Below are 26,331 nucleotides of genomic sequence, written 5' to 3'. Positions count from 1 at the left end.
GAGTTCTAAGCATGCTTTACATATATTAACACATATAATGCTAATGAAAATTCTATAAAAAATACTATTATTATCCCCATTTTATAAATGAGCAAACTAACACACTGTGAGGTTAAGTAGCCTTTTGGTATGTCTTGTAATTTTTTTTCTTGGGTAGCCAGGTGTGAGGTACTGGGTAAAGGGAACTGCTGTAAATAGGCCTGTAGTGGTATGGTGAAGTGTGGCAGGAGGGGACACATTAGTCCTATGATTAGGTCCCATTTTTTAGTGAGCTTGTGCCTCTGGATGATAAACCTCACAGGTTTTGTTTTGTTTTCAGTTTTCTTTCTCCCCTCTAAGGTGATATAGGATGGTTAGAGTGGGCTGGAGTTGAGTGTTTTTCTTCCCCAGGTCAGGTAGGCTCTGAAAATACCCCCCGCAGGTTGTGCTCTGGTTAACTAGTTTCCTCTAAGGGCAGGCCTTGTTAAGAGGGGAATGCCTTTTGCCCTCCCTCTGCATGTAGCCAAGAGGGAATTTTTTTTCTCATATTTACCATGGGAATCTGGTTGAGCTCCTTAAGGTAAGTTTTACAATATGGTGGGGCTCCCCCAGTGACTGGGCTCCTGGAGTTTTTAACTCTGAGGGGTGTTGACACTAAGCTGACAGCAACTTGTCAGTTACAGTGCAGGTTTTCCGCTGCTGCGTCGGCACTGGGTCTTGTAGTAGTTTCTGCTGGTGAGTTTCCTCCTCTGTGACTCCCTGTGTTTGCCTATCTGTCTCTCTGGTCTTCAGGGCCAAGGTTTGTCCTGTGTCTTCCCCTCTGTTATGGATCCAAGCAAAGTTGTTGATTTTTCAGCCCATTCAGCTTCTTTCTTCTTAGGATGGAGTGATGAACTGGAAGCCCCAGCACTCTTTTACTAAATTGTACTGCCTTCTATTCTCTTTAGACTATAAGAAAGAAATTATTGTCATTTCATTTCAGCAGCCTGGAAACATGAGGTGTTTCTTGTGTGACGGTGTAATGGCTTTGGAAACTCTCCGGAGAAATGAGAACCACTGGATGACAAAACGTGTGTGTGTATCTGTTGAGGGGATGATATATGATAGGAACAAGAAAGGCTAATGTCTAGAACAGAGGAAAACAATTAGCACATTTAGTTCAGTTCAGCAAGTGTGTATTGAGTATCAGCTCTGTACTCACTGCTCAGACATAGCTCACACTTCAATTATCACCTCCAATTATTGGTTTGACATTAGGTTGCCTGTCTTTAGAAGAACCCTTCATGCCTGCTGGCAGCTAGTGCTCTGTTTGAATTTCCAAGATATGTTACAAGTTCATTAAGTATTTCTGACAAGGATATAGCCTGGGTCAGAATTGTCTTATGGGTACCTCTAAGCCAGTCAAAGGATTTTTAGCTAACAGATACTAGCCTTGTTGAAAGGAGTAGTGGCAGAATGAGAAAACCTGGATTCAAGTCATGCATCTGTAGCCAAATAGCTCTGTGCCTGGGTCAAGTCAGTTAATTGCTATGTGGCTTAATTTCTTCATTTGTTACAAGAGCGGGGCTGGACCAGAGCAGAGCTCACAACTCTGACTGAGTCATCTGGGAGGGGGTGCCTTGTAAAATGTCAACACACAACTCCACTTCCAGAGATTAGGATACAGTTAGTCTGTGTTGAGCCCAGGCGTGAGTAGATTGTATACAATCCCAGATAAATTTAATGTCAGCCACTGACTAGATGATCCAATTGGTAAGATTCCATGAGAGTTAGGGCATTATCCCCAGCTCACTATTTGGTCATTTATAGCAAACTAACTACAAAATATGGTGTTAAAATGAACTCAGTACTTTGGCTCTGACAGATATCGAGTAAAGGGTATATTTTCAAAGAATCTGTATACATTGAAAATATAGTTGCTGCACCCTTCATACTTGATACAATTGTTTTGTCCGATTCAAAAGGCAATTAAGATCTTGCAATACTTTAAGGCTGTCGTGATAAAATCAGCTTTTGTTTTACAGGCTGTACATGTGGGAAGTACTGTAGGAAACTGGCCTGAATGTGTACTTACTCAGTGGCATGATCTACAGTGACATGTTTTTTAAATTTCTGAACAAAACTCTCTTTCTTGTTGGGTCTAAGCGTATAAAGAATGTTGCTGGTTTGATTCTCTGAAATCATGTGAGTCTGTAGGTGTGTTTACAGTGGATCATGTACATTAAGGTGCCAGTTTTCATGTTCCATGTGACAAGTGCACCCTAACAGATGTGTCTCCTGCATTGGGGAGTTTTTCTTTTTCATTTGCTTCTGAGAAGATAGTTTTTAAGCAGCTCTCTTTGGTCTCTACTCAATTGGTTTGGTCTCATTTGAGATTGTTCATAATTCGCACCAGAGAAGCAAGTTAAGTGTTTTTCTTTCCTGTGCTAGAATTTAGGAAGTTATAGCTCATTTTGCTGAATATTAGTTACTGATTCTGCCATCTAGCAGCATAACCTTTATAGACTACTTGCTCTGTGCACCTCAGCTTTATCATCTGTAAAATGCATACAGAATAAAATATGGAAGAGTTCTAGCACAGGGCTCGTTAAACAGTAGCTTCTGTTGATTCACCCATTCATCAATTCAGGGATGAATGATCCACCGATTCATCCATGCAAATGCTAATAAATTGCTTACTATGTGTCTGACTGTGTTTCATCTGGGGAGGACCACAAACAAGACAACTGGTTTCTAATCTCATGGCCTTAGTGATCTGAGGAATGCTCAAAGCTCAGGATAAAGTGATGCAGCTGGTTTCCATTTTAAGTTTTTAATTAAGAGCTTTTGTAAATCATATTGTTACAAATATATCTAGAGTTAAACCTGAGGATATTAATCTAGAATTGTTATTGGGCTGTTACAGTGGCTTTGCATTTGCATTCCAAAAATGTCTTTTGTACTAGTTAAGTGCTTTGGCTTATTTGGAAATTTTCAAGAAATTATGATTTCTAAACTGTGTTCTTCTTTTTTTCCCAAGCGAGTCACTTCACTCATTAGTGTAGAAAGTTGGATTTTATTGTAGTCTGTCATGTTTTCTACATACTCTATGTCCAGAGAATACAAATTATCCTCTACTATCTATCAATCAGGAACTTTCTTTCTTTGAATAGCTACTCGTCTAGTCTGTATTATTATTATAACAACAGTAATTTCTAATGCTATTGACGTGAGTGGGCTATCTGCATTTTCATTATAACTTCTTTCAAACAATGAGTTGCCACTTGAGCTGTAAAAATGTTCTCTGTTTAATCTTTGCATTGAAGGGATTCGTTTTCTCAGTCTTTTTTGTTCTTTTTCTTTCCTCGAAAGTTCTATAAAATTGCCTTCCAGTGAAATGAATATAAAATAGGAAATGGGCCATTTAGTGTACGTTTCCTAGTGTAGGTGTAAGGCACAGTTTGTACTGAGTATAACATATGGAGGAACAATCCTGATCATGTCACTGGACTGATGATAAACGTGTTGCAATATGTGATAATAAGGGCTTAGTAACTGAGGAAAATATCCTTCTGGCCTAAAGAGATTTGTTCATATTGGAAACTTTTCCCGGAAAAGATACAGATTTCTACTTATCAGAGAGGGAAAGAGGGCAAGAGAGAGAAACAGGCAAATATAACATCCTGCCATGCCATCTATGGTTTCCATTACAATAGAGTGCTTTTTATGTGTTTTCTTCTTAGAATAAAGCTTACTGAAACAATGAGGATCCTGTGTCCTATATCATGGGGCTTTATTTGCTTCATTGTCACTTATGAATACCCAAATGTTCCACAGGGAGAATTTTGTAAGCTAATTGGAACCAAAAGGCGGTTATAAGCAGTAAACTGTAATCAGTGTGCCAAAGATATTTTTTATCCACAATGAAAGTTAAATAACCTAGAAAATAGTTGTGATACTTCACACTTACAAATCATACATCTACATGATCTTTATTCTAAGGAGTGAAAATGTTTTTACACACATTCTGATTAATTCACAGAAATCTCCATGAAGAAGGTAAATTATAACTGTGGTTTTTAAAGGGCCAAATTTATCATCCATCTATAGGACGGCATGTGCAGAATTAAAATTAGACTCTCTTCCAGACTTCTGGTCTCCTACTTTAGTTCTATATGTTAGAGCATCCTTTCTTTGTTTTAGGAGAGTCACTTGTAATTTTTTATACCTTTAAGGAAAACACATTTTTTAAAGGCAGTTTAGTTCTGTTTTGGTAGAATAATCAGGAAACAAAACATTGCTTTACGTAGAAGTATTTGCTTTTAAAATTTTTTTAACTCTTTGCCTCAAAGGAAAGAATAAAAAGTCAGAAATTAAGTTGAGCTTAGGGAAATTCTCAACAGGAGGGAAGCATTCCTACCCACACGGAGTCCCGGAGTCCCGAGGCAAGGAGCCTGGGGTGGGGGAGGGGTGGGGTTGGCCCTGGACTTGGCCGTGGGCAACAAGGGGTTAAATCCCCCTTTACCACCGTCTGAGCCCTCAAGACACAGTGGTAGTGACTGCAGCAGGTAGTGACTGCAGCAGAACTTTTGCTTCCCACACGACTGCTGTATTTAGTTGTGTTCAAACGAACAATCCAGGTGATTTTTTTTTTTTTTACAGGTGCATTTTTTCTAATTCTAACTTGGAAAAAATTGGAGGGTTCAATTGAAGGGATCTTTTTCATAGGAGACATGTTTTCTCAAACCTTCAGTCACTGACATATATTTTACCTTCTGCCTGAAATTCCCCTCTACCCACATTCTCTTAGATAAATCCTTCTTTACCATCAAGACTCAATTTGGGGGGTCACCTTATCTGAACCAAAAGGACTTCCATCTTGTAGCTCATCATACTGTATCCTAATGGTTTATTCATCCGTCTCCCTGTCCAGTTAGAGCACTCCAGAAAGATAAGAACCATGGCTTTCACATCTTCATCTCTAATGCCTAGAATAAAAGAGGCATTCAGTCCATGGGTTTAAAATGAATAACTGGTTAGAGCTCCTATTTCCATAACACATATGTTATTGACAAGTTTTCAAATTCATTGTTTATTAACTCAAATTACATTTTATGCTGTTATTTGAAAAACCATAAAAGTATTCATTCATCTTGTCAGATTTAAATTTATCTTTGTTCTCTCAGAATAGTCTTAAATCTATTTAACCTTGTGTCCTTAAGTTCTTTATCTATAAAATGGGGATTTTAATATTTAAATGACTCACAAGCGTGTTGGTGTTGTAAAAAATCATAGGAAATAGGAAGTAAACTTGAAAGAAAATTGAAAAGGAGAAAAAGTATATTTCGGTGTAATTGTTAATGATTTTGAAAGATTTTGATTTGAAATATCATTGTCAATGATTTTGAAAGAGCTTCGTTTTTCAGAAGTGGGAAAATGAGTATCAGTTTGGTTTCTAAAAAACTTAAAATTTCATCTTCCCCACATTTAATATGAAGAGTCCTGCTAGTATACACAGGCTCATAGAAGACCACTCTGCTCACCCAATTCTGATACCCAATTCTTGAAATTTCTTCAGTTAGATATTAAACTTTTTACTTCATAATTAGACATAAAATCACAAATGATAAATTCTGAAGGACACAGTTGACATAAACAGGATAAAATCATGAGCCCTTTCTTCACAGCAGGTTTGGACCAGGAAGGCCTTAGATACCTCAAGGAGAGTGGGAAGGAAACAGAGGGACAGGGGTTTACAGAAAAGAAACTTTGCTTAGGGAATGGTGTGCTTACTTGTGGGAACTGTTGACCTTTTGTGTTTAAGCCATCTGTCCTATAACACAGGACCTGACCCAGACACCCTCTGAGGTCCAAAGAAGTGAAGTAAGTGGAGGGGAATTAGTCGATCTTTCGTCCCAACATCTCTGCCTGCTACTTTAGTTGTCAAGTCACTTCAAAGCATTCTTTTCCTTTGCCCTAAATAAGGAGGAGACTTTTCTGATTCCTTCTAGACCACACAAGAATATTAGCTACAATAGAATTTTCTAAAACTATGCATTTTTTCTCCTGATCTAAAATTCGAGTGTCAGACTGCATCATCATTAGAGGCAAACAGAACACAAAAGCAATATTTCTGAAAGAATCATATCTCTTTTGTTAAGAAAACTTGATTCCCGATACCAAAAGACTCACCGCTTTGGCGTTATAAACCAGAGAGTGAACATCTCTGGGAACTGTTTTTCCTAGGTCAGATTCCTACTCCAGGGCGTTTCCTTGTGAAATCTGAAACTTGGTTTTTATCATGACAGCGAAACCTTTTTAGGCAGTACTGGAGCAGTTTCAAGGTGTTCCTCAGGTGATCTTGGCTTGGCTTCTACACTGCCTCTCACCACTTACTTGCTTATCCCTTGTGTAAAACTAGGAGAAATCAAGGCAGAATTGAAATTGTGGATTAGAAGATTGGAAGCTGTGTGAAAAGAGTAGAGGCTGATTTGGTATAAGTATGTCCTGTAATTATGAGATCTTTATTTTGACAGGTGTTTACCTCAAAATATTGAGCTAAATCAGGGTCCCTAATTACAGGAAAGTAGATAAAGGCAGAATGGGGCTGTAATAGAACAAGAGAGGCCCGGGAGAGATGATTATGGAAGATAATAGACATTAGTAAAGGCCTATAAGAATCATTTTCCCTGGGTAACTGCCAACTGGCTTTGATTGAATAGATCATCAACTGAGTTTGCAGGAATGTTTCCAAGTGTACAGACTGTATTGTGGGAATTGGCAAACCTCCTGACAAAGTGGGTAAGGTCCTAATTGTTAACTCTCAAGACAGGCATTTTTGACTAACAGTTCTTACTGGTACTTTTCCCGTGTTTCCCATTATAACCTACATTTGGGACAGGGCAAAAGGTAGGTTATAATATGACTAGATGAAGTCTCTGCTGTTTAAGTAGAAGTTCCAACAGTAAAGTATTACCTCTTCTTTTCCAAATAGAGAGTAACATTATTAAGGAAAAAGTTCTGAGGAAATCTGTTCTGGTCCTTTTTCTTCCATTATTTTACCACCATATAAGCTATGTTCTGTCATAATTACTACAAGTTTGTGTCAAGCACAGAATACCTTCCATGGGCCATCAATCTGCAATTGATTTGATACTGTGAAGGGTTTCAATAGAGTGTGCACGTGTGCATACCCTTAAGGCTTTGGGCCAAGTAATTTATCAGATTATAACATATATTGAATTTTAATTATTCATGGGAATGTGAATTCCTAAAGAATGAATGAAGGAATGTCATTCCTAACAAGTCAATCCTGTGTACCCTGGAAAACGGAAGACGTCACACTGAGTTAGAATGAAAGTCATTAAGGACCTGAAGTGTTCTTCTCTTCTATAAGTACAACCAGATTAAATTACTGACACTTAGTATCCGTAATTAAGAGTCTGTAGATCAGATATTTCTTAGTAACAGTAACTGACCAGAGAACTGTAGGGACTTGGGAAACATGATCATATAAACAAAGAACTTTAGTAGTAAAAGAGACCTCAGAAATTCATGGTTCAAAGTCTGTCATTTTACAGGTGAGAATATTGAAGCCAAGAATGATTAAATGACTCACTGAAGATCTGAAAGCCAGGAAGAGAATACTGGGTTCCTGATTCTCTATACCTATCAAATTATCAATATTACCACAAACGTTTTATTTCTGATCCAAAATTCTATAAAACTCTATGGAAATAACCAAATCAAAAGCTAGTTAAGACATGATCTGAATGGGATCCTTGAAGATAGTAGCCATGTTATTCATTTTTAATCTCCTGGTACCTAGCATAGTGTAAATAAAGAAGCCAATACACTTTTCACTAAAATACTAATTCTGTCCTTAGTAGAAGAGTAATTTCTTTAAAAATGCCTAATGCTGCCATGCACATATAATCTGTAAGGTGCTATTACTCAGAATACTTCCTTTGTGAGTACTTAAAATTAAAATCACCAAGGATAGGAAAACATTCATCAATTGTCTGTTAGGAGTAGAAAAACAAATATCTATATTTTGGACCTTTGGTAATCCTGATTTATTTTGGGGACTATGTGGCCTCTCCCCAAATAGGATTTCTTCCAAGATGTGGTAGAACTGTGTTTTTCTTTCCAGATTTTGTACTGAGTAACCACTTAGGATTTGGCTTACCTACATGCAGATTGGTTTTTTGCTTGCTGATTTTTCTTTCATCAGTTAAAAGATTTTGATTCAAGATTGCACTGTGTATAGTATAGTGTCTTAGCCAGTGAGAATCTGGAGAAAAAGCCTCAAGACACCCATAACTGTAGAGTTCCCTTCCCTGCTGGAGAAATCCAAGAACCTCACAGAATACATTTTTTGGATAGCAAGAAAAATATACTGCAGTCTCAAGTTTCATTCTGCTTTTATATTCATCTCACATCTAATAAGTGTAGAAATACAGCTTATGGCTTTTTAGTGGGTTTTTCTTAGCGTACACTTCACAATTCTTTTCTTTTTCAGTTTTTGACACTTTTGTCTGCCAAAATTTCAGATACAGTAAACGTAAACAATTTTGTGTGCATTGGAAAAACCATCAAATATAAAAGAGGCCTTTGTCACATATTTTGATGACTCGATGCAATTATAAACCTTTACAAAGTGAAGATAAATTTCAAAGATCCTAGATCAAGATGCAAGTTTTTTTAGAGTTATTCAGAATTCTAAGCTTATGACAGCCACTTACCTACAGAATTCTAAGCTTATGACAGCCACTTACCACAGATACCAGGCATGTGAGTTTCATACAGCCTTCTGAAAAACCTCGTGTTTACTGTTTATACATTGGACAAAAGTTAAAGACCCTGTTCTCTTTTGACTGAGAAATGGTAAAAGCACATGGTTTATGGTTTTGTTCCTTTGTGTGCGTGCATGAATATTTTGGAATTCACTGTTAGGACCATTCAGTATAACCATATGCAATTATGTTTGGCAAAGTTTCAAGGTGTTCACGTGTAGAAAAATGTGTTTCTTACCTTAACGTACAAGAAGCAATTAACAATGAAAAAAATGTGTGTACTAGCAAGAAAGCATTGAGATAAAGAAATGGACTGTCTGCAATGCAATTAATTCCTATTCAGGTGAAACATATGAGAGTCTGTTACTTGTGGCTTAGCAAACTTGCATAAATGTAAATAAGGAAGATGGTGGGATTATACGCAGAACCAGGTATTTCTATTTTAATGACATGTGACTAGGCCAACCAAAAAAATGAAAATTTAGGAGTAAAAAAATTGAGATAAATCAAAAAGCAATATTGTAGAAAAAAACAAAGAACAGGGATTTTTTGGCATTTACCAAGTGCTTTCACATATGTTAATTCTTTGATCCTTGTAACACCCTGGTGAGGTCTGTGTGGTAGATCTTATCCTCTTCCTCATCATTGAGCCTTGCCTGCAGTTGCACAGATTTTTATAGCAGAGCTGGGAAGAGAATGAGCTCTTCTGATGCCACATCCCTGCTGTCTGATACTGCCTTTTTCTGTTTTCCAACAACTAACACTGATGTATATCTAACTAATGACACTGGTTACAGTGTGGCTGCAACTATGATCAGAGATCATTCCTTACCAAAGGCCAATTTCAGACAGGTTCTTTGTCACGGTCTTCTCTCCTTTTCTGGTCCTTTGGTTCCATTTCACGTACTCACAAAAAGTGAAGAATAAAAAAAAGAGAAGCCGGTCAGAATAATTCCCAAAGTAGTGCTTGCTAAAAGCTATCCATCCATTCAGTCAATTAATTTGTATATTCACCTGTATTCCCATAATTCATGGCCACCCTGTACATCTCCCCTCCGCCGCCCCCCATGGCAGACTGTGTATTTCTGACAGTGAGAGAGTGACTGGCCAGAGTGACAGTTGCTCTGGCCCTTACCCATGTGTGATAAATCGCTTAGTAATCTCCACAGCACCATCATGCATACATTGAAAGTGTTTAGGGCATTGTAACTTGGGAGAACTTCCAATCTTTCATAAATAACCATTAATCTGTCCCTTTCACATTCAGCTTTCCACATCTGTTTCAAATTGTTCAGTGCTATTCCAGGAGTGCATTAAAGCTCCAGTCCAGGTGGTATTAAGGGGATAAATGAGCCACAGGGAAAAGACACTCTGTATTTTTCTTAAAGCAATTTTTTCTCCTTTGTACAAAGTTAGGAGCCAAGCAATTTACGATTAAGATTTTTGGAGGATATTTTCTATCATTTTCAGCCATCCTTGTTTATGAGTTTAAAAATGCAGTTTTAGCTCTGCCGTTCTAGCATACATTAATGCTTTTCTCCATATAGGTAGATTGTAAATATCATTTCTACCAGCATTTCTAAGTAGTTTTAATTCATTATGATTCCCTGTAGTTTCCTATTGAAGAAAAATGAAAAATCGTTATAACCAAAGGTCAGTTAGGAATAAATTTCTGAATATGCATTTATATTTGTGACATTCAGGAATTTCAGAGATAGTTGTCAATTTTCTGTTTGATTCATTTTTATACAGGAAGCAACTTGCTTTTCAGGAAAAAAGGGATTACTTTATGAATTATAATTTAATATTGTTTTATGTCTGCAACATTTAATGAAAGCTATAAAGGTGCATCTTTTCTTACCAAATACAGCCCATAACCTATTCTCTCAGGTACTTTCCAAAGAGAATATTTTCATAATGACCCAAACTGTACTGTTAGATTTACAAAAGTCCCATCACATAATGTAGAGAATGCCCTGTAGACTAAATGCATATGAAGATAGCGCTGTATGGTACATCAGATGACACATAACTGTAAATGTTTTCAAGTTGACCTTGAAGATGTTAAGGGACTCACAAAAACAAGCATCAGACAGGAGGATAACGAAAAGAAGACTCCCTATCTCTGGCATTTGTAATAGGCATAAAAGGAATGACAAGTTGATTATCTGACCCGGAATAAAATGCCCACACAGGAAAAGTAAAGAAAAAGGAAATTCAGCTACATGTCTCTTATCAAGGTTAGTAAAAATTTCATAAATAGATCACATAAAGTGCACAAAATCATTGCCTTTGAAAATGGTTGATTTCATAGCTACAGTCTGCAGTTCCATCCATGCGTAGGAGATTGATAGCTGCTCCGCCCATTAGTATTAATGAATGATCAATGCACAGCACACACACAAACACCAGGGAACCAAAGACACCCCACCTACACACTACTTTGTTTTTTAATCTTCCAAATGTTGTAGGATGGCTACTGCCTTATAAGTGGAAAATCATTAAGTATAGCACGTATTATTTCCCATAGCTGAAACTGACATCTCATAGAAATTAGTGAGGAAATGTAACTTTATTCATCAGTCTGTTATGTTAAATTCTTTCTCACCTCTCTGTCATCTAAGGGATGCCTGTGACCATTAAGGAAATGTAGCCTGCTCTGCTAGGACATTTCATTAAGGAAAAAATTCAGACTGATGTTAGTAGTCTGCTTAGTGAGAAAAATTCCTTCTCCTGGGAGTTCTCCAATAGTGTTAAATGCACTGTCACAGAATATCACTGCTTTTCCCGAACTCTGCATTCAATAGAGTAAGACCTTTTGTTCTTTTTCTGATGAAGGATAGGAATTGACAGTTCACCGTTCTTATAATTGCCAAAGTTTTCCAATTTGTTGATACATCTTCAAATATAGGTTTTAAAAAAACCATTATAAAGCTCTTGCTTAGGCCTTTCCCCTGAAAAACAGACTTACCTCCTTTGGTGTACTCTCAGAGGTCTTAGTTTACTTTAAAACAATCACCCTTATCCTTTTCACTTATGAGCCTCGGTCAGTACATGGTTCCCACCTGCACACCCTTATATTTTCTACTCAGGTAGCATCGCGGAGCATTTATATTTATATAAGGGTCTAGCTAGTCATATGGTCCCCAAATATTATACTTACTTACTTGTATCTCAGTGTCATGCTTAAAATAAAGCACCAAAAAGCACTCAGTAAATACAGTTGAATGAAAGGAACATTTCCTTCAAACCTTATAGTTACCGTGCTGCCATCACACTCTAGTGTCTGATTCTCCTCCCTCCTGGTGGTTCCTTCCTGCCTACTAATTAGACTAATTTCTCTAAGTATTGTTTTCTTCTGTCTACATTTCCTTCCACAACGTTCTTGCTCCTATGATTTCAAGGTTCCCCTCTATATGACTGCCATCTAAATCTGTGTTATCTGGATGGATCACCTCCATCCTTGACTTTTCCCCCAATCTTTAACTCCCATAGTCTTCTCTTCCCGTATCTAATCCATAGGCAGGTCCCAAACACTGTAGTTAAATGATGTCTCTAGCACCTGTTTCCCCTCCTCCAGACCTCCTTCCCTTTCTATGACACCATTTCTTTAATGTTATTCTCACCTACAAAGTCATTCCCATCTATAAGCCAGCTTGCATACTGATGCCAGGTTAGTTCTTCTAAAATATAATATAACCCCTTTATTGAAACCCCATGGCCAATGATAAATTCAGATATCACTGTCAAACTGGCTCCTTAGTACCTTTTAGCTTTCTTTCTACTGTGCCCTTTTATGAGTCTTACACTGTAGCGAGAAGCAGTGCAAAACTCTGAAGTTAGAACAATTGAATTTGAATTCTGGTTCTGTCACTTACTGGCTCTGTGATCATGGGCAAATCACTTAACTCCTCTATGTCTCATTTTTCTCATAGGGATAGTAGTTGGACCTACGACAAAGGATTATTATAAGGATTAAATGAAACACTCAGGGCAGTGTCTAGCATACAGTTAGGGGTACAATAAGTGTTACTCATTATTAGACTCCATTTAAAGGGAACGATTTGCATTTCCCATGCACATCCTGTAATTTCCTAGCCCCATGCCTTTCTCATGATGTATTTTGTTTTCAGAATGTTCTCCATTTCCATCTCTATTTGTTTAAACCCTGCACATTTTACATTCATGTGCCCCCTCTTCCATGTAGCTTTCAGGCAAACCCCCAATACTCAGTTTAGCTTTTGAATTTCCACAGCATCTCCTGTACCTCTTTCAGTATTTAGCCCTTTCTATTTTGTATTATAATTAGGTGTATACATATCTTCTGAAAATACAGGGGAAAACAAGAACTGTTTTATGAATTTTTGCATTTTTCTCAGTGTCTAACCAAACATGAGATACTGTATTTGTTGACTAAATGAATGAATACCCCACTTGTTCACTTACCTTTTCCCTAATATGCAAGTGCAATGTGGTTTGAGAACCTGGCCAAAATTATTATCTTCTCCTTGCTTGGTTATGTAATTGATCTCCTTCTATCCTAACCCCACCCTTTCCTCTTCTCTTTTTTCCCCCCTTTTCCCCATACCTTTGACTCTTCCCCCTTTTCTGCTCCACTTACCTTCTCTCTCTCCCACTCTCCCCTCCCCCGTCTTCCCTTTTCTCCTCATCTTCCTCCTCTCATCATTGTCTTGAATTCTAGATTCCCACTTTTTAAAATTTCCTCCACAAACTCATAGCTAAGATCTGTGGGAACAAAGCGATACTACTTCAAGAGGGAGATGTTTTCTGATCGTTTTTTGTTACTCTCTTTGTCAAAAATAATAGAGCATGTAGCATTCAATTATAATGCAACTTATTCATCTGAGCTACTGAGAAGCAAGCAATGGTTAAATGGCAAATAAAAACAAGCCCAATATCTGGACAAGGAGAAATAATCTCACAAGAGCTTTTTAATTACGTGTGCTTATTGTTGCCGTATGTTTTGTTTTGTTTTTGCGGTACGCGGGCCTCTCACCATGGTGGCCTCTCCCGTCACGGAGCACAGGCTCCGGACGCGCAGGCTCAGCGGCCACGGCTCACGGGCCCAGCCGCTCCGCGGCATGTGGGATTTTCCCGGACCGGGGCACGAACCTGTGTCCCCTGCATCGGCAGGCGGACTCTCAACCACTGCGCCACCAGGGAAGCCCTGTTGCAGTGTGTTTTGAGTACAGTTTGTCTTTCTAGAAAAGGGAAACAATTGTGTCATGAGATTGTTTTAAAGAGGAATTTGACCAAAGGTCTCCAAGAATAAATTCATTTCTTATTGTTAATTTCTTCCCTCTTTTCTCATTTACAATGGCGTTTTGAGTCCTAATCCTTTCTTCCAACATCTTAACTGTCCCTTTCCCTTAATCAATATCCTGTTTCTTTCTCCTAAATTTGAAAATCATCTAAAATGTCATATTATGTTCTGTTTTCCATTTCCACATGTCTTGAAATGTCTCATCCTGTTGGAGGAACATTCTCATGAGTTCTGTTAGGGATACCAATATCCTAATTAATTATGAGCTTATACAAAACCAATGTGATCTACTTGTATTTATGAATATAAATTTGAAAGATATAGTATGCTATTATCTCTATTATAGGATTGAGGGGTGTGAAGTTAACAAAATTGAATGGTAGATTGGAAAGTCAAACTTGAATTCTTATTTTATAATCGTGATATTAAGCCATATGTAAAGTTTAACAATTTTAAAACCTTTCTGCTTACGCTTCCCTTCCTGAGCCATAGTCAGTTAATGCTTAGGATTGGATACAATGTGGAAGTAATTCTGAGGATCCCAACTGACAACATTATGCATCTACTGCTATGGGATCATCATTATAGTAAATTTGTTCTCAAAACTGGCATCTTTTTTTCTAATTTAGGGTAGAAATTTAACATCTGGAGAGGTTGGATTTTTTCCGAGTGATGCTGTCAAGCCTTGCCCATGTGTGAGTATTTTATTTCTTTCTACTTAGTTTTTTGATGCTATAATGAATTGTCAAGAAAGTACAAAGGATACTGGTCTGGCCCCTCATTAATTCTATTAATATTTTCTTATTAATAACATATTCCAAGATTATGATGATTCCATTGTCAGGAAATATTTTTAAATGTTAAGGGAGGGGGCTTCCCTGGTGGCGCAGTGGTTGGGAGTCCGCCTGCCGATGCAGGGGACACGGGTTCGTGCCCCGGTCCGGGAAGATCCCACATGCCACGGAGCAGCTGGGTCGGTGAGCCATGGCTGCTGAGCCTCCGCGTCCGGAGCCTGTGCTCCGCAACGGGAGAGACCGCAACGGGAGAGACCACATCAGTGAGAGGCCCGCTACTGCAAAATAAAACAATGTTAAGGGAATACATGCAACAGGAAAATTTTACTTAGTATAATTTACAAAATTAACATTTTTATAAGGTTTTAGAAGGAATAAACTAAAGCTACTGATCAGATGTATTGTACAAACTTCCCTTTTCCCTCTGAGGTAAGAATGGTATGGTCTAATATATTTCCAGTCACTTTGGGTTACAGAGAGATTGCACTTCAAGTAGTGTGTTTGAAAGCCTGCTAGAAAGCATGAACGTCCACAGATTCTTCAGTCAAATCTCTTAATATATTTTTCTGTGCTTTAGTTTGTCATAACTGTTTATTTAGTGTCGTAATGACATTTTCTGAAAACATCAAACACGTTAGGCAGATACAAGAATGAATATTCAAATATTATTATGGATGAATATAACAAAATATACTCTCTGGTGCTTTATGAAATTTATAAATTTCTGTTTAGGGTGATGTTATTTTATCATCGTAATTTGGTGTTTGGGGTAGATTTTTCTGTGACACTTTTCAAGTTCTTAACTCTAATTAAAGGAAATTATTTTACTAATACAATGGAGTTATTGGTTTGTGGGCAAAAAAACCTTCTTGAACTATTTTGCTTGCCTTATTTCAGTCCTTCCCAGTTTTCTAAACTGAACATTCTTTTTAATATTATAAATGGGAATGTCTGCCATCATTAACCTCAGATGTAGTCTGAAGAATAATTTACTCCACTCATTCAAGCTTAATTAATTTCAAAAGCAAAGGGAATCAAAAAAAAAAAAAGCTCTTGCTATTTCTGTTGGTTCTATGATCTAATGCCACATATTATTCAGGTTATGTTGTAATCTTGAAAACAATTATTGAAATTTCATACCACTCTCATTTAATTAGATAAGCAAAAATGATTCTTTAGCTAGTTTTCTGTCATTTATATGAATAAGATTAAGGCTTCCTATGCTTAAAGAACTGATATTTATATGTAGGCACATAGCAGAAAATTAACATTAAGATTTTGGGAACCTAGCACAGGGAGCTCAGCTTGGTGTTCTGTGATGACCTAGATGGGTGGGATGGGGGGGTAGGGGAGGGAGGCCCAAAAGTGAGGGGATATATGTATACATATAGCTGATTCACTTCATTGTACAGCAAAAATTAACAACACTGTAAAGCAATTATACTCCAATAAAAAAAAAACTATTAAGCATTTCATGTACCATGTACTGTTTTTTTTCCACAGCTCCTTGAATATAGCATAGAATGAGCATTTGAAGTTTTATTTTAGGAATAGTGTGGCATATAGTAGGTATTTAATAAATTTTTGTTGTATGACTGAACAAAGAAGTGAAAAAGCAAACAAAAGTTCCTAACTAAATGTAGGTAATTAACAATGGCAGATATTAATTAAATCAGCTTATAGGATAATACTGAATGATATTTTGTAATCTGGTTAGTTACTAGAAAAAGAAATGTGCTTACAGTTTTAGCTAATAGAGAGTTGTAGAGGAACACATAATTATGGGTGGAACTACCAACTAAATATGATTGTTTTCATAGCTTAAAGTTAATAAATAGCTATTAAATTTTTACTGCTTTATTTAATGAAATTATAGATTCATTTGTTGGCTGTAGGTTAAGTTAGGTGAATGAAGCTAAGCAGAAGGAGGAAAAACACAGGAGACAATTTCATTTCTGGCAATATGATTACTGGAGAGAAAGCCTAGAGCTAAAGCACAGTGCAAACTTGGGTGTCTGTCTGTGAATCGCAGAGCCCTCAGTGAGTGAACAAGAAGAAAACTATCCCACAAGAGAAGATATGCCTATCTTTGTCTTGGATCTTGGTGGGGAACAGAAAAAAAAGTCTCTCTCCCCTAAGAATTCTTAACTTTAGATCCCAAAACCACCCACATGGGGGGTTGGAATTCATACTAGCTTTGTGACCTAAATACTACTAAGCTAGAAACATAGTAGAACATACATATCAATAATTACCTTAAACATAAATGAATTAAATGTTGCAAACAAAAGACACAGACTGGCTGAATGGATACAGAAACAAGATCCATATATATGCTGTCTACAATAGAACCACTTCAGATCTATGGGACACATACAGACTGAAAATAAGGGGACTGAAAAAGGTATTTCATGAAAATGGAAATCAAAAGAAAGCTGGAGTAGCAATACTCATATAAAACAAAATAGACGTTAAAATAAAGACTATTACAAGAGACAAAGAAGGACACTACATAATGAGAAAGGATCAATCCAAGAAGAAGATATAACAATTATAAATATATATATATACCTAAATATATGAGGCAAATATTAATAGCTATAAAAGGAGAAGTCAACAGTGACACAATAATAGGGGAGGACTTTAACACCCCACTTTCGACAGTGGACAGATCATTCAGACAGAAAATCAATAAGGAAACACAGGTCTTAAATGACACATTAGACCAGATGGACTTAATTGATATTTATAGAGCATTCCATCCAAAAGCAGCAGAATACACATTTTTCTCAAGTGCACATGGAACATTCTCCAGGATTGATCACCTGCTGGGCCACAAAGTGAGCCTCAGTAAATTTAAGAAAATTGAAATCACATCAAGCATCTTTTCCAACCACAACACTATGAGATTAGAAATCAACTACAAGGATAAAAACTAAAAAACCACGAACATGTGGAAGCTAAACAATATGCTACTAAAAAACCAATGGATCACTGAAGAAATCAGAGAGGAAATCAAAAAATACCAAGAGACAGATAAAAATGAAAGCACGATGATCCAAAACCTATGGGACACAGCAAAAGCAGTTCTAAGAGGAAAGTTTATAGCAATACAGTCTTACCTCAGGAAACAAGAAAAATCTCAAATAAACACACTAAGCTTACACCTAGAGCAACTAGAGAGAGAAGAACAAACAAAACCCAAAGTTCATAGAAGGAAAGAAATCCTAAAGATCAGAGCAGAAATAAATGCAATAGAGATAAAAAACAATAGTAAAGATCAATGAAGCTATAAGCTGATTCTGTGAAAAGCTAAACAAAATAGATAAACCTTTAGCAAGACTCATCAAGAAAAAAAGGGAAGGGGCTCAGATCAATAAAATTACAAATAAAAAAGAAGTTACAACTGACACCACAGAAATACAAAGCATCATGAGAGACTACTATAAGCAACTATATGCCAATAAAATTGATAATCTAGAAGAAATGGACAAATCCTTAGAAAGCTACAATCTCCCAAGACTGAACCACGAGGAAATAGAAAATATGAAAGGACCAGTGTGGATGCCTTCTATGTAATAAAGGCCATATGTGACAGCTAGCATCATTACTCAATGAGGAAAAGCTGAAAGCATTCCCTCTAAGATAAGGAACAAGACAAGGATATCCACTCTTGCCACTTTTATTCAACATAGTTTTGGAAATCCTAGCCACAGCAATGAGAGAGGAAAAATAAAATGAATCCAAATTGGAAAGGAAGAAGTAAAACTGTCACCGTTTGCAGATGGCATCATACTATACGTGGAAAATCCTAAAGGTGCTACCAGAGAATTACTAGAACTCATCAATGAATTCAGTAAAGTTGCAGGATACAAAATTAATACACAGAAATCTGTTGCATTTCTATACACTAACAACAAAAGATCAGAAAAAGAAATTAAAGAAACAATGCCATTTACCATCGCATCAAAAATAATAAAATACCTAGGAATAAACCTACCTAAGGAGGCAAAAGATGTGTACTCTGAAAACTATAAGACACTGATGAAAGAAATCAAAGATGACACAGATGGAGAGACATACCATGTTCTTGGATTGGAAGAATCAATATTGTCAAAATGACTATACTACCCAAGGCAATCTACAGATTCAGTGCAATTCCTATCAAATTACCAATGGCATTTTTCACAGAACTAGAACAAAATTTTTTTAAATTTGTATGGAGATACAAAAGACCCCAAATAGACAAAGCAATCTTGAGAAGAAAAACGGAACTGGAAGAATCAGGCTCCCTAACTTCAGGCTATACTATAAAGCTACAGTCATCAAAAGAGTATGGTACTAGCACAAAAACAGAAATATAGATCAATGGAATAGTATAGAAAGCCCAGAAGTAAACCCACATTCCTATGGTCAATTAGTCTATGACAAAGGAGGTAAGACCATAGAGTGGAGAAAAGACAGTCTTCAATAAATGGTGCTGGGATAACTGGACAGCTACATGTAAAAGAATGAAATCAGAACATTCTTTAACACCATTTACAAAAATAAACTCAAAATGGATCAAATATCTAAATCTAATACTGGATAGTATAAAACTCTTAGAGGAAAATACAGGCAGAACACTCTTTGACATAAATTGCAGCAATATCTTTTTCAATCCATCTTTTAGAGTAATAGAAATAAAAATAAACAAATATGACCTAGTTAAACTCAAAATCTTCTGCACAGCAAAGGAAACCATAAGCAAAACAAAAAGACAACCCACAGAATGGGAGAAAATATTTGCAAATGATGCAACTGATAAGGGATTAGTCTCCAAAATAAACACTTTATGCAGCTCAATAAAAAAAAAAAAAAAAAACACCAAACACCCAATCAAAAAATGGGCAGAAGACCTAAATAGACATTTCTCCAAAGAAGATACACAGATGGCCAAGAGGTACATCCAAAGATGCTCAACATCAGTAATTATTAGAGAAATGCAAATCAAAACTACAATGAGACATCACCTCACACCAGTCAGAATGGCCATCATCAAAAAGTCTACAAACAATAAATGCTGGAAGGGGTGTGGAGAAAAGTGAACCCTCCTACACTCTTGGTGGGAATGTAAATTGGTACAGCCACTATGGAGAACAGTATGGAGGTTCCTTAAAAAGCTAGAAATAGAGCTACCATATGATCCAGCAATCCCACTCCTGAGCACATATCCAGAGAAAACCATGGTTCAAAGGATACATGCACCCCAATATTTATTGTTGCAATATTTACAATAGCTAAGACATGGAGGCAACCTAAATGTCCACTGACAGATGAATGGATAAAGAAGATGTGGTATATATATACAATGGAATATTACTCAGCCATTAAAAACAATGAAATAATGCCATTTGCAGCAACATGGATGGACCTGGAGATTATCATACTAAGTGAAGTAAGACAGAGAAAGACAAATAGTATATGATATCGCTTATATGCGGAATCTAAAAAAATGATACAAATGAACTTATTTACAAAACAGAAACAGTCTCACAGAGGTAGAGGATGAATTTATGGTTACCGGGGGGAGCGGTGCGGGAGAGGCATAGATTGAGAGTTTGGAATTGACATTTACACACTGCTATATTTAAAACAGAAAACCAACATTGACCTACTGTATAACATAGGGAACTCTGCTCAACATTCTGTAATAACCTAAATGGGGAAAGAACTTGTATATGTATATGATGTATATGTATATGTATAACTGAATCACTCTGCTGTATACCTGAAACTAATGTAACATTGCTAGTCAGCAATACTCCAATATAAAATAAAATTTTTAAAAAGAAACATAATATAAAATGATGCCACATTGATTGTGTTCCCAGTGCAAGTACAGATTCTCTCTAGATTGGCGCCTCAAAGGATTTCTACTGATAAAGTCCCAGGGATTATAAATTCACAATTTAGAATAATTGTATTTATGAGGAAACAAACCCACCTTAAGCAAAAGTCAGCAGAGACAATAAAATGCAGAATTAGACCCACAAAGACAACAGGTAGTGGAATTATCAGATACTAAGTTCAAAATTGTATGTTTAATATGGTTGAAGAAATAAAAGGGGGAATAAAAGTCTAAAAGGAAAACAAGTCACTCTTGTTTGGGCATATTTCAAAAAGAATCAGATATAGCAATTGAAGTGAGGAACAATGGAAACATTACATGATGTATGAGACCCAGCTGGGCAGAAAATTGGAAGAAAAATCTGAATAAATTTCTCAGTGAATAGTCCAGAAAGATTAAGAGATAGAGAATGTAAGAGAATGGACTGATAAAGTTCAAATACATCTATTGAGAGAGAGAATATAGATAATTGTGGGAAAGTAATGTTCAAATGATGGCTGAGAATTTTCCAGAATTTATGATAAAACTAATCTTAATAGTCAAGAAGAGTATATTAAACTTAATCAATACCTAGATACATTTTAGTGAAACTGCAGAACATCAAAGACAAAGAGAAAATATTAAAACCAACCTGAGAGAAAATACAGATTACCTATAAACGGTTGATGATTAGACATATAGCTAACAACAGCAACAATGGAAACAATAGGAGTTTCCACTTCTGGTCATTGTCAAGTAGCTCCTATTGGACCAAGCCTCCCACAGAAAATAACTACAAACTCTGGACAAAATATTTTTTACAAAAACAACTATCTGAACATACTGGCTAGGAGAGGACTTGACATTCAGAAGAAGGATGATACTAGGTGAATTTCCTGGCTTTAAAGCTGGCTTAAGGACAAACACTGGGCTGCACCATGCAGGGTGGCTGAAATTCAGACAGAAACCTCACAGTATTACTGGCTTGAAGGGCAGAATATGGAGTTTGAAGCAAACACAATCTGGAAAGGGAGATAAGAAATCTTAGAAAGGAAAGAAGAGTGAGGGAGAACCTCCAATTCTGTGTATAAACATTGCCTCAGTCTCTGAGTGGTGCAGACTTCAAGTAGCTCAGCTTAGGCTAAAAGAACTTAACGAAGTATTCAGTTGCCCCTTACCACAAGGAAGACAGAGTTTGCAGTTGGAGTTCAAACAAGTTAACTGCCTGCTCTAAGAAAAACCACACTCTTTGTAGGAGCATAACTGAATCCAGGGCCTCTACAGCATATCATTCAAATCGTCCAAGAGGCCATCTAAAATCACTCAGTATACAAAGAAACAGGAAAACGTGAACCACACTCAAAAGAAAAGACAATTAAAGGATAACAACCCTCAGATGTCCCAAATGATAGAATTTGCAAGAAAGGATTTTTAAAGTAGCTATTATAACTGTGCTCAAGGACATAAATAAAGGAAAATACAGTTGACCCTTGAAACATGCAGGGATTAGGGTGCTGACCCTCCAAGCAGTGGAAGATTCACCTATAACTTATAGTCGCCCTCTATATTCACAGTTCCTCCGTATCTGTGGTTTCACATTCATAGATTCAATCAAATGCAGATTGTGTAATATTGTAGTATTTACTATTGAAAAAATCCATGTATAAGTGCACCCATGCACTTCAAACCCATTTTGTTCAAGGGTTAACTGTATTTTTATAATGAATGGACAGGAAACCTCAGCAGAGAAATAAGAACTATAAAAAAGAACTGAATGGGAATTCTATACAATGAAATTTCAATATTTGAAGCAGTAAGAATAATATACTCAAAGTTTTGAAAGAAAATTAGAAATATATCTTTCCTCAATGAGGATGAAATAATGACATTTCTAGCCTAACAAACACAGAAAGTTCACTTCTGTCTCATCTAGCTTTTATAAAATGTACTTGGGAAGAAGCATATATCTTATATTTAATTTTATATGTATGCTATATCCCCAATGAAATTTTTTAAAAACGCTACATCCACAGCAGAAGTTTTAACAATGTAAACAGCCTATGATGAAGGCAGAAAAAGGCATTAGGGAAAAACTGTCAATGATGAGAACAAAATTGTTTATAGCCTTATATATGAGATATTCCTCTAGACGAGGGCCTAAAGTACACATGATAGAAATGGGGAGGGCTCATGTCAGATGGAAAAGGACAGGATCCTACTCTGATGATGGGGGTCACAGCTGAGAAGACAGTCCTGGCTCATCACGCATCAGAATGTACCAAAGAGAGAAAAAGCTTCAGAAGGACACATCCAGATGGAACAGCCTCAATCTCTGTTCTACTTTAGAATTTTATGTCACTCTTCACTTTTGTGGATCCTTCCCAGCTGAGACAATCCAGTCAAAATATGTTGAAGCTCTTTACCTGCTCTGTCCTCTTTCTCTCTTTTTGTTGTCGTTCTACAGGAAGAGAGAGATAGGTTTAGGAATAAGCATACATTTGAAGAATACAGAGAGGTAGAGGGAAGGAGGAAAACACTTTTTTCCCCATCAGATTTCTGAGGCCATGTATATTTTACTAAAAGGGAAACTGTTGAAGATTGATTTCTATTTGCGAAAACAAAATGGTATAAGAAAATATTCGCAGGAGTCAAATGGTATAATTTACTTTCAATATGTTATCTGTGTATCAGGATTTTACACAGTGGTGAAATTGAAAATGTGATCCATAGGATAAAATATTTAAATATTAGTAACTTTAGAGATGTTCTGACCAGAAGGATAGTTTTTTACAAATAATTCTTAACCTGGAAGGTCAAAATAGTAACAGCCCATTATGAAAATGGACATATCTAGAGATATAGTCACATTAAACAGACCTCAGTTACAAGTGAGGGTAACAGTATTTTTAATCACGCAGTATTGAAAGGCCCAGGAATAACATGGAATGTATACATCAAAGATTCAGGTGATTCATGAAAATTACACAGTATGAATTATATTTGTTGTTTTATGAATATTGGTGTGCCTTCTTTGGCTTTGCTCATTTTCTAATTGCAATCAGCAACTAGAAGTTTTCTTTTTCTTTCTTTATTTTCATAGAAAATAAAGTTTTTCTCTTTTGTAAAGCTCCATAGGAGAAAAGGGGAAAATGAGTATTTCCTATGACTTTTTCATAAATAAACGGTTTTCCAGTTGGTAGACTTCTAAATCAGAGTTTAAAATTCGTGATACACAATAAGAGTCTATATCGGGTGTATACTGTTTATTTTGCCTGTTTTCCCTGTGTATTGGGAAAGCAGTGTGCTATTTGGTTTTCCTAACATTTTCATTTTAATTTTCTATGATAGGATTAAACTGCCTTGATAATAAATACCAAAAGATTCCAATTCATATTTTTCCTGTTATCTCTTCCTTTAGAGGTACAGTGGCAGTAAAATGAATGAAAGAATTAAAGTGAAATGAATTATTTTCTACTTATCTGACATATACTATGATTCGCTCTGTATAATATTGCCAATGGATAATTCTAGGACTGTGCTACCTAGGGTTTTATAGAGCTGAGTCAGCTGAACTGAATTAATGATTGATTTCTAAAAGCTTCCCATAAGTAAACTTAATCTATTTTTGCCTTTTTACATCCTAGGTGCCCAAACCAGTAGATTATTCTTGCCAACCCTGGTAAGTATTAAAAATGTTTATGTAGCTGAGTTGAAATACCATACCCTTAGCTCGAGGATGCCTTAAATGAGCGAGTAGTAAACTACATTCCATTTCCATTTGTCCTGGCTAAAGCTGTTTTCAGATGCAACAAAACACCATAATGAATTTATATATTGCTGACCTTTCCATATCTTTATCAGAGAGTGGTGCATGTGTGTGTACAAGCACATGTACTTGGCTGTAAATCCAAAGTTTATACCATCCACAGAGAGGAATGGGACATGGGCAAATATGTATATTGTATTTTAGAAGAGAAAATTTCATGAAGTTGAGAAAAAAGGTATGATTCCATTTTCTGAAACTAAAATTTAACCCAGAAAGGACAGTAGATCCTAAAAATACATTTTATAACACATAATATTGGAGGAGCAAGATGTGTCCAAGTCTAAAGTTTTAGGTCTCTGTGGAGCTCACATAACACTTGGAGGTTAGCAGTGTCTCTAACAGAAACAAGGAAGCAGTAGATAATGATTATTATTTTTTAGACATTATGAGTTTAAGGGGAAATGATATCCTCAACTGGAAAAACTATTCAGAATCTAGAATAGTTACAATCATTATATGATAATAACTAACATATTCTGGGTATTTAGTATGTACTTAGTATTTTACACATTTTGTTTTGTTTTTCCAATATCTGTATAAGGAAGGTTATTTTTATTATTTTTACAGATGAGGAAACAAAGGTTAAGGCCAGCCAGCTAGTAAATGGTACAGCCAGGATTCCAAATTATGCTGTCTGTACATTGGCACACCACCTGTTAAAGTACAAAACATGGGCATATTTACTTATTGATATTTGCTTCCTGAATTTTGAGTTTGGCTCCTCTTAAAATGACTGCATCTATTTTTACTTTCTTGATATTGAAATATATGTACACAAACTAGATATCAGGATATGTATATAAATGAGATATTCTGAGAGTATATAGTACTAGTTCAGTTTGCAGGTGTAGCTAACACCTGAGTTCTTTGATATTTTAAATTCTGATCATTTTCTGTTATATAACCAAAGCATGAAAAATGCCAGGTTACTGTAGGAATATATTTTCCATAGTATGAGATCCTCTCCTCAGCAGTCTTGCTCTCCCTCCCCAGCAATTTCTGCCTTCTGTGGTCATTGTCTGCTTTCTCTGACATCCGTCTCTGGGCTTCAGCACTGAGCTTGCTGGAGAAATTGTAGCAGGTCTGTAATGGAACTGGAAATCTTTGCTACATGTTTACCTGGTTTAAGATAAATTTGAGGTCTTACTTTTCGTGGAATTAAAGACTGTAATCCTGACAAATTAAGTTTGGAGAATAGAGCTGATAGCATGGATAATCAAACTGAAAAACATCAAGAACTGGTGAAATCATGAGAGTGTGATGATAGTTTCCTTCTCTTTTCTTTTACTATTTTTCATGTAAGTAGGCATAATAGTTACAAGAGTAATGATTTTAGAGAAATACTAAAGCCACAAACTAGATGGATTTTTTTTTTAATTGGAGTATAACTGCTTTACCATGTTGTGTTAGTTTCTGGTGTACAATGAAGTGAATCAGCTATATGCATACCTATATCTCCTCCCTCTTGGACCTCCCTCCCATCTCCCCCAATCCCACCCATCTAGGTCATCACAGAGCACCAAGCTGAGCTCCCTGAGCTGTACCACAGGTTCCCACTAGCTATGTATTTTACACATGGTAGTGTATTTATGTCAAACCTAATTGCCCAATTCATCCCACCCTCCCCTTCCCCCTGTGTCCACATGTCTGTTCTCTACGTCTCTGATGGATTTTATGAAATAAACCAATCAGGTACCTGGGCACAGGAGATTTGTTTTTGAACCCTTTGTTTTAAAATGTACCCTTGCCAATATGTAAAATTCTATTGAATATATGACCAGTTAGAAAAGTATTGTTCCTACTGA

The 26,331-nt window shown here is 36.4% G+C and overlaps 1 protein-coding gene across 1 annotated transcript in view; it reads left to right on the top strand.

Moving 5' to 3' along the window:
• VAV3 (vav guanine nucleotide exchange factor 3) overlaps positions 1–26,331 on the top strand; it is a 406,520-nt gene that overhangs the window by 339,112 nt on the left and 41,077 nt on the right. Inside the window, exons 21-22 of the mRNA XM_032621142.1 lie at positions 14,667–14,732; positions 24,345–24,379. Coding sequence (XP_032477033.1) covers positions 14,667–14,732; positions 24,345–24,379 — 101 coding nt within the window. The remainder of the gene's footprint in view (positions 1–14,666; positions 14,733–24,344; positions 24,380–26,331) is intronic.

This window comes from Phocoena sinus, chromosome 1, assembly GCF_008692025.1.
Source record: "Phocoena sinus isolate mPhoSin1 chromosome 1, mPhoSin1.pri, whole genome shotgun sequence".
Lineage (NCBI taxonomy): Eukaryota > Metazoa > Chordata > Mammalia > Artiodactyla > Phocoenidae > Phocoena > Phocoena sinus.
This window is presented reverse-complemented; position numbering and strand designations above follow the sequence as displayed.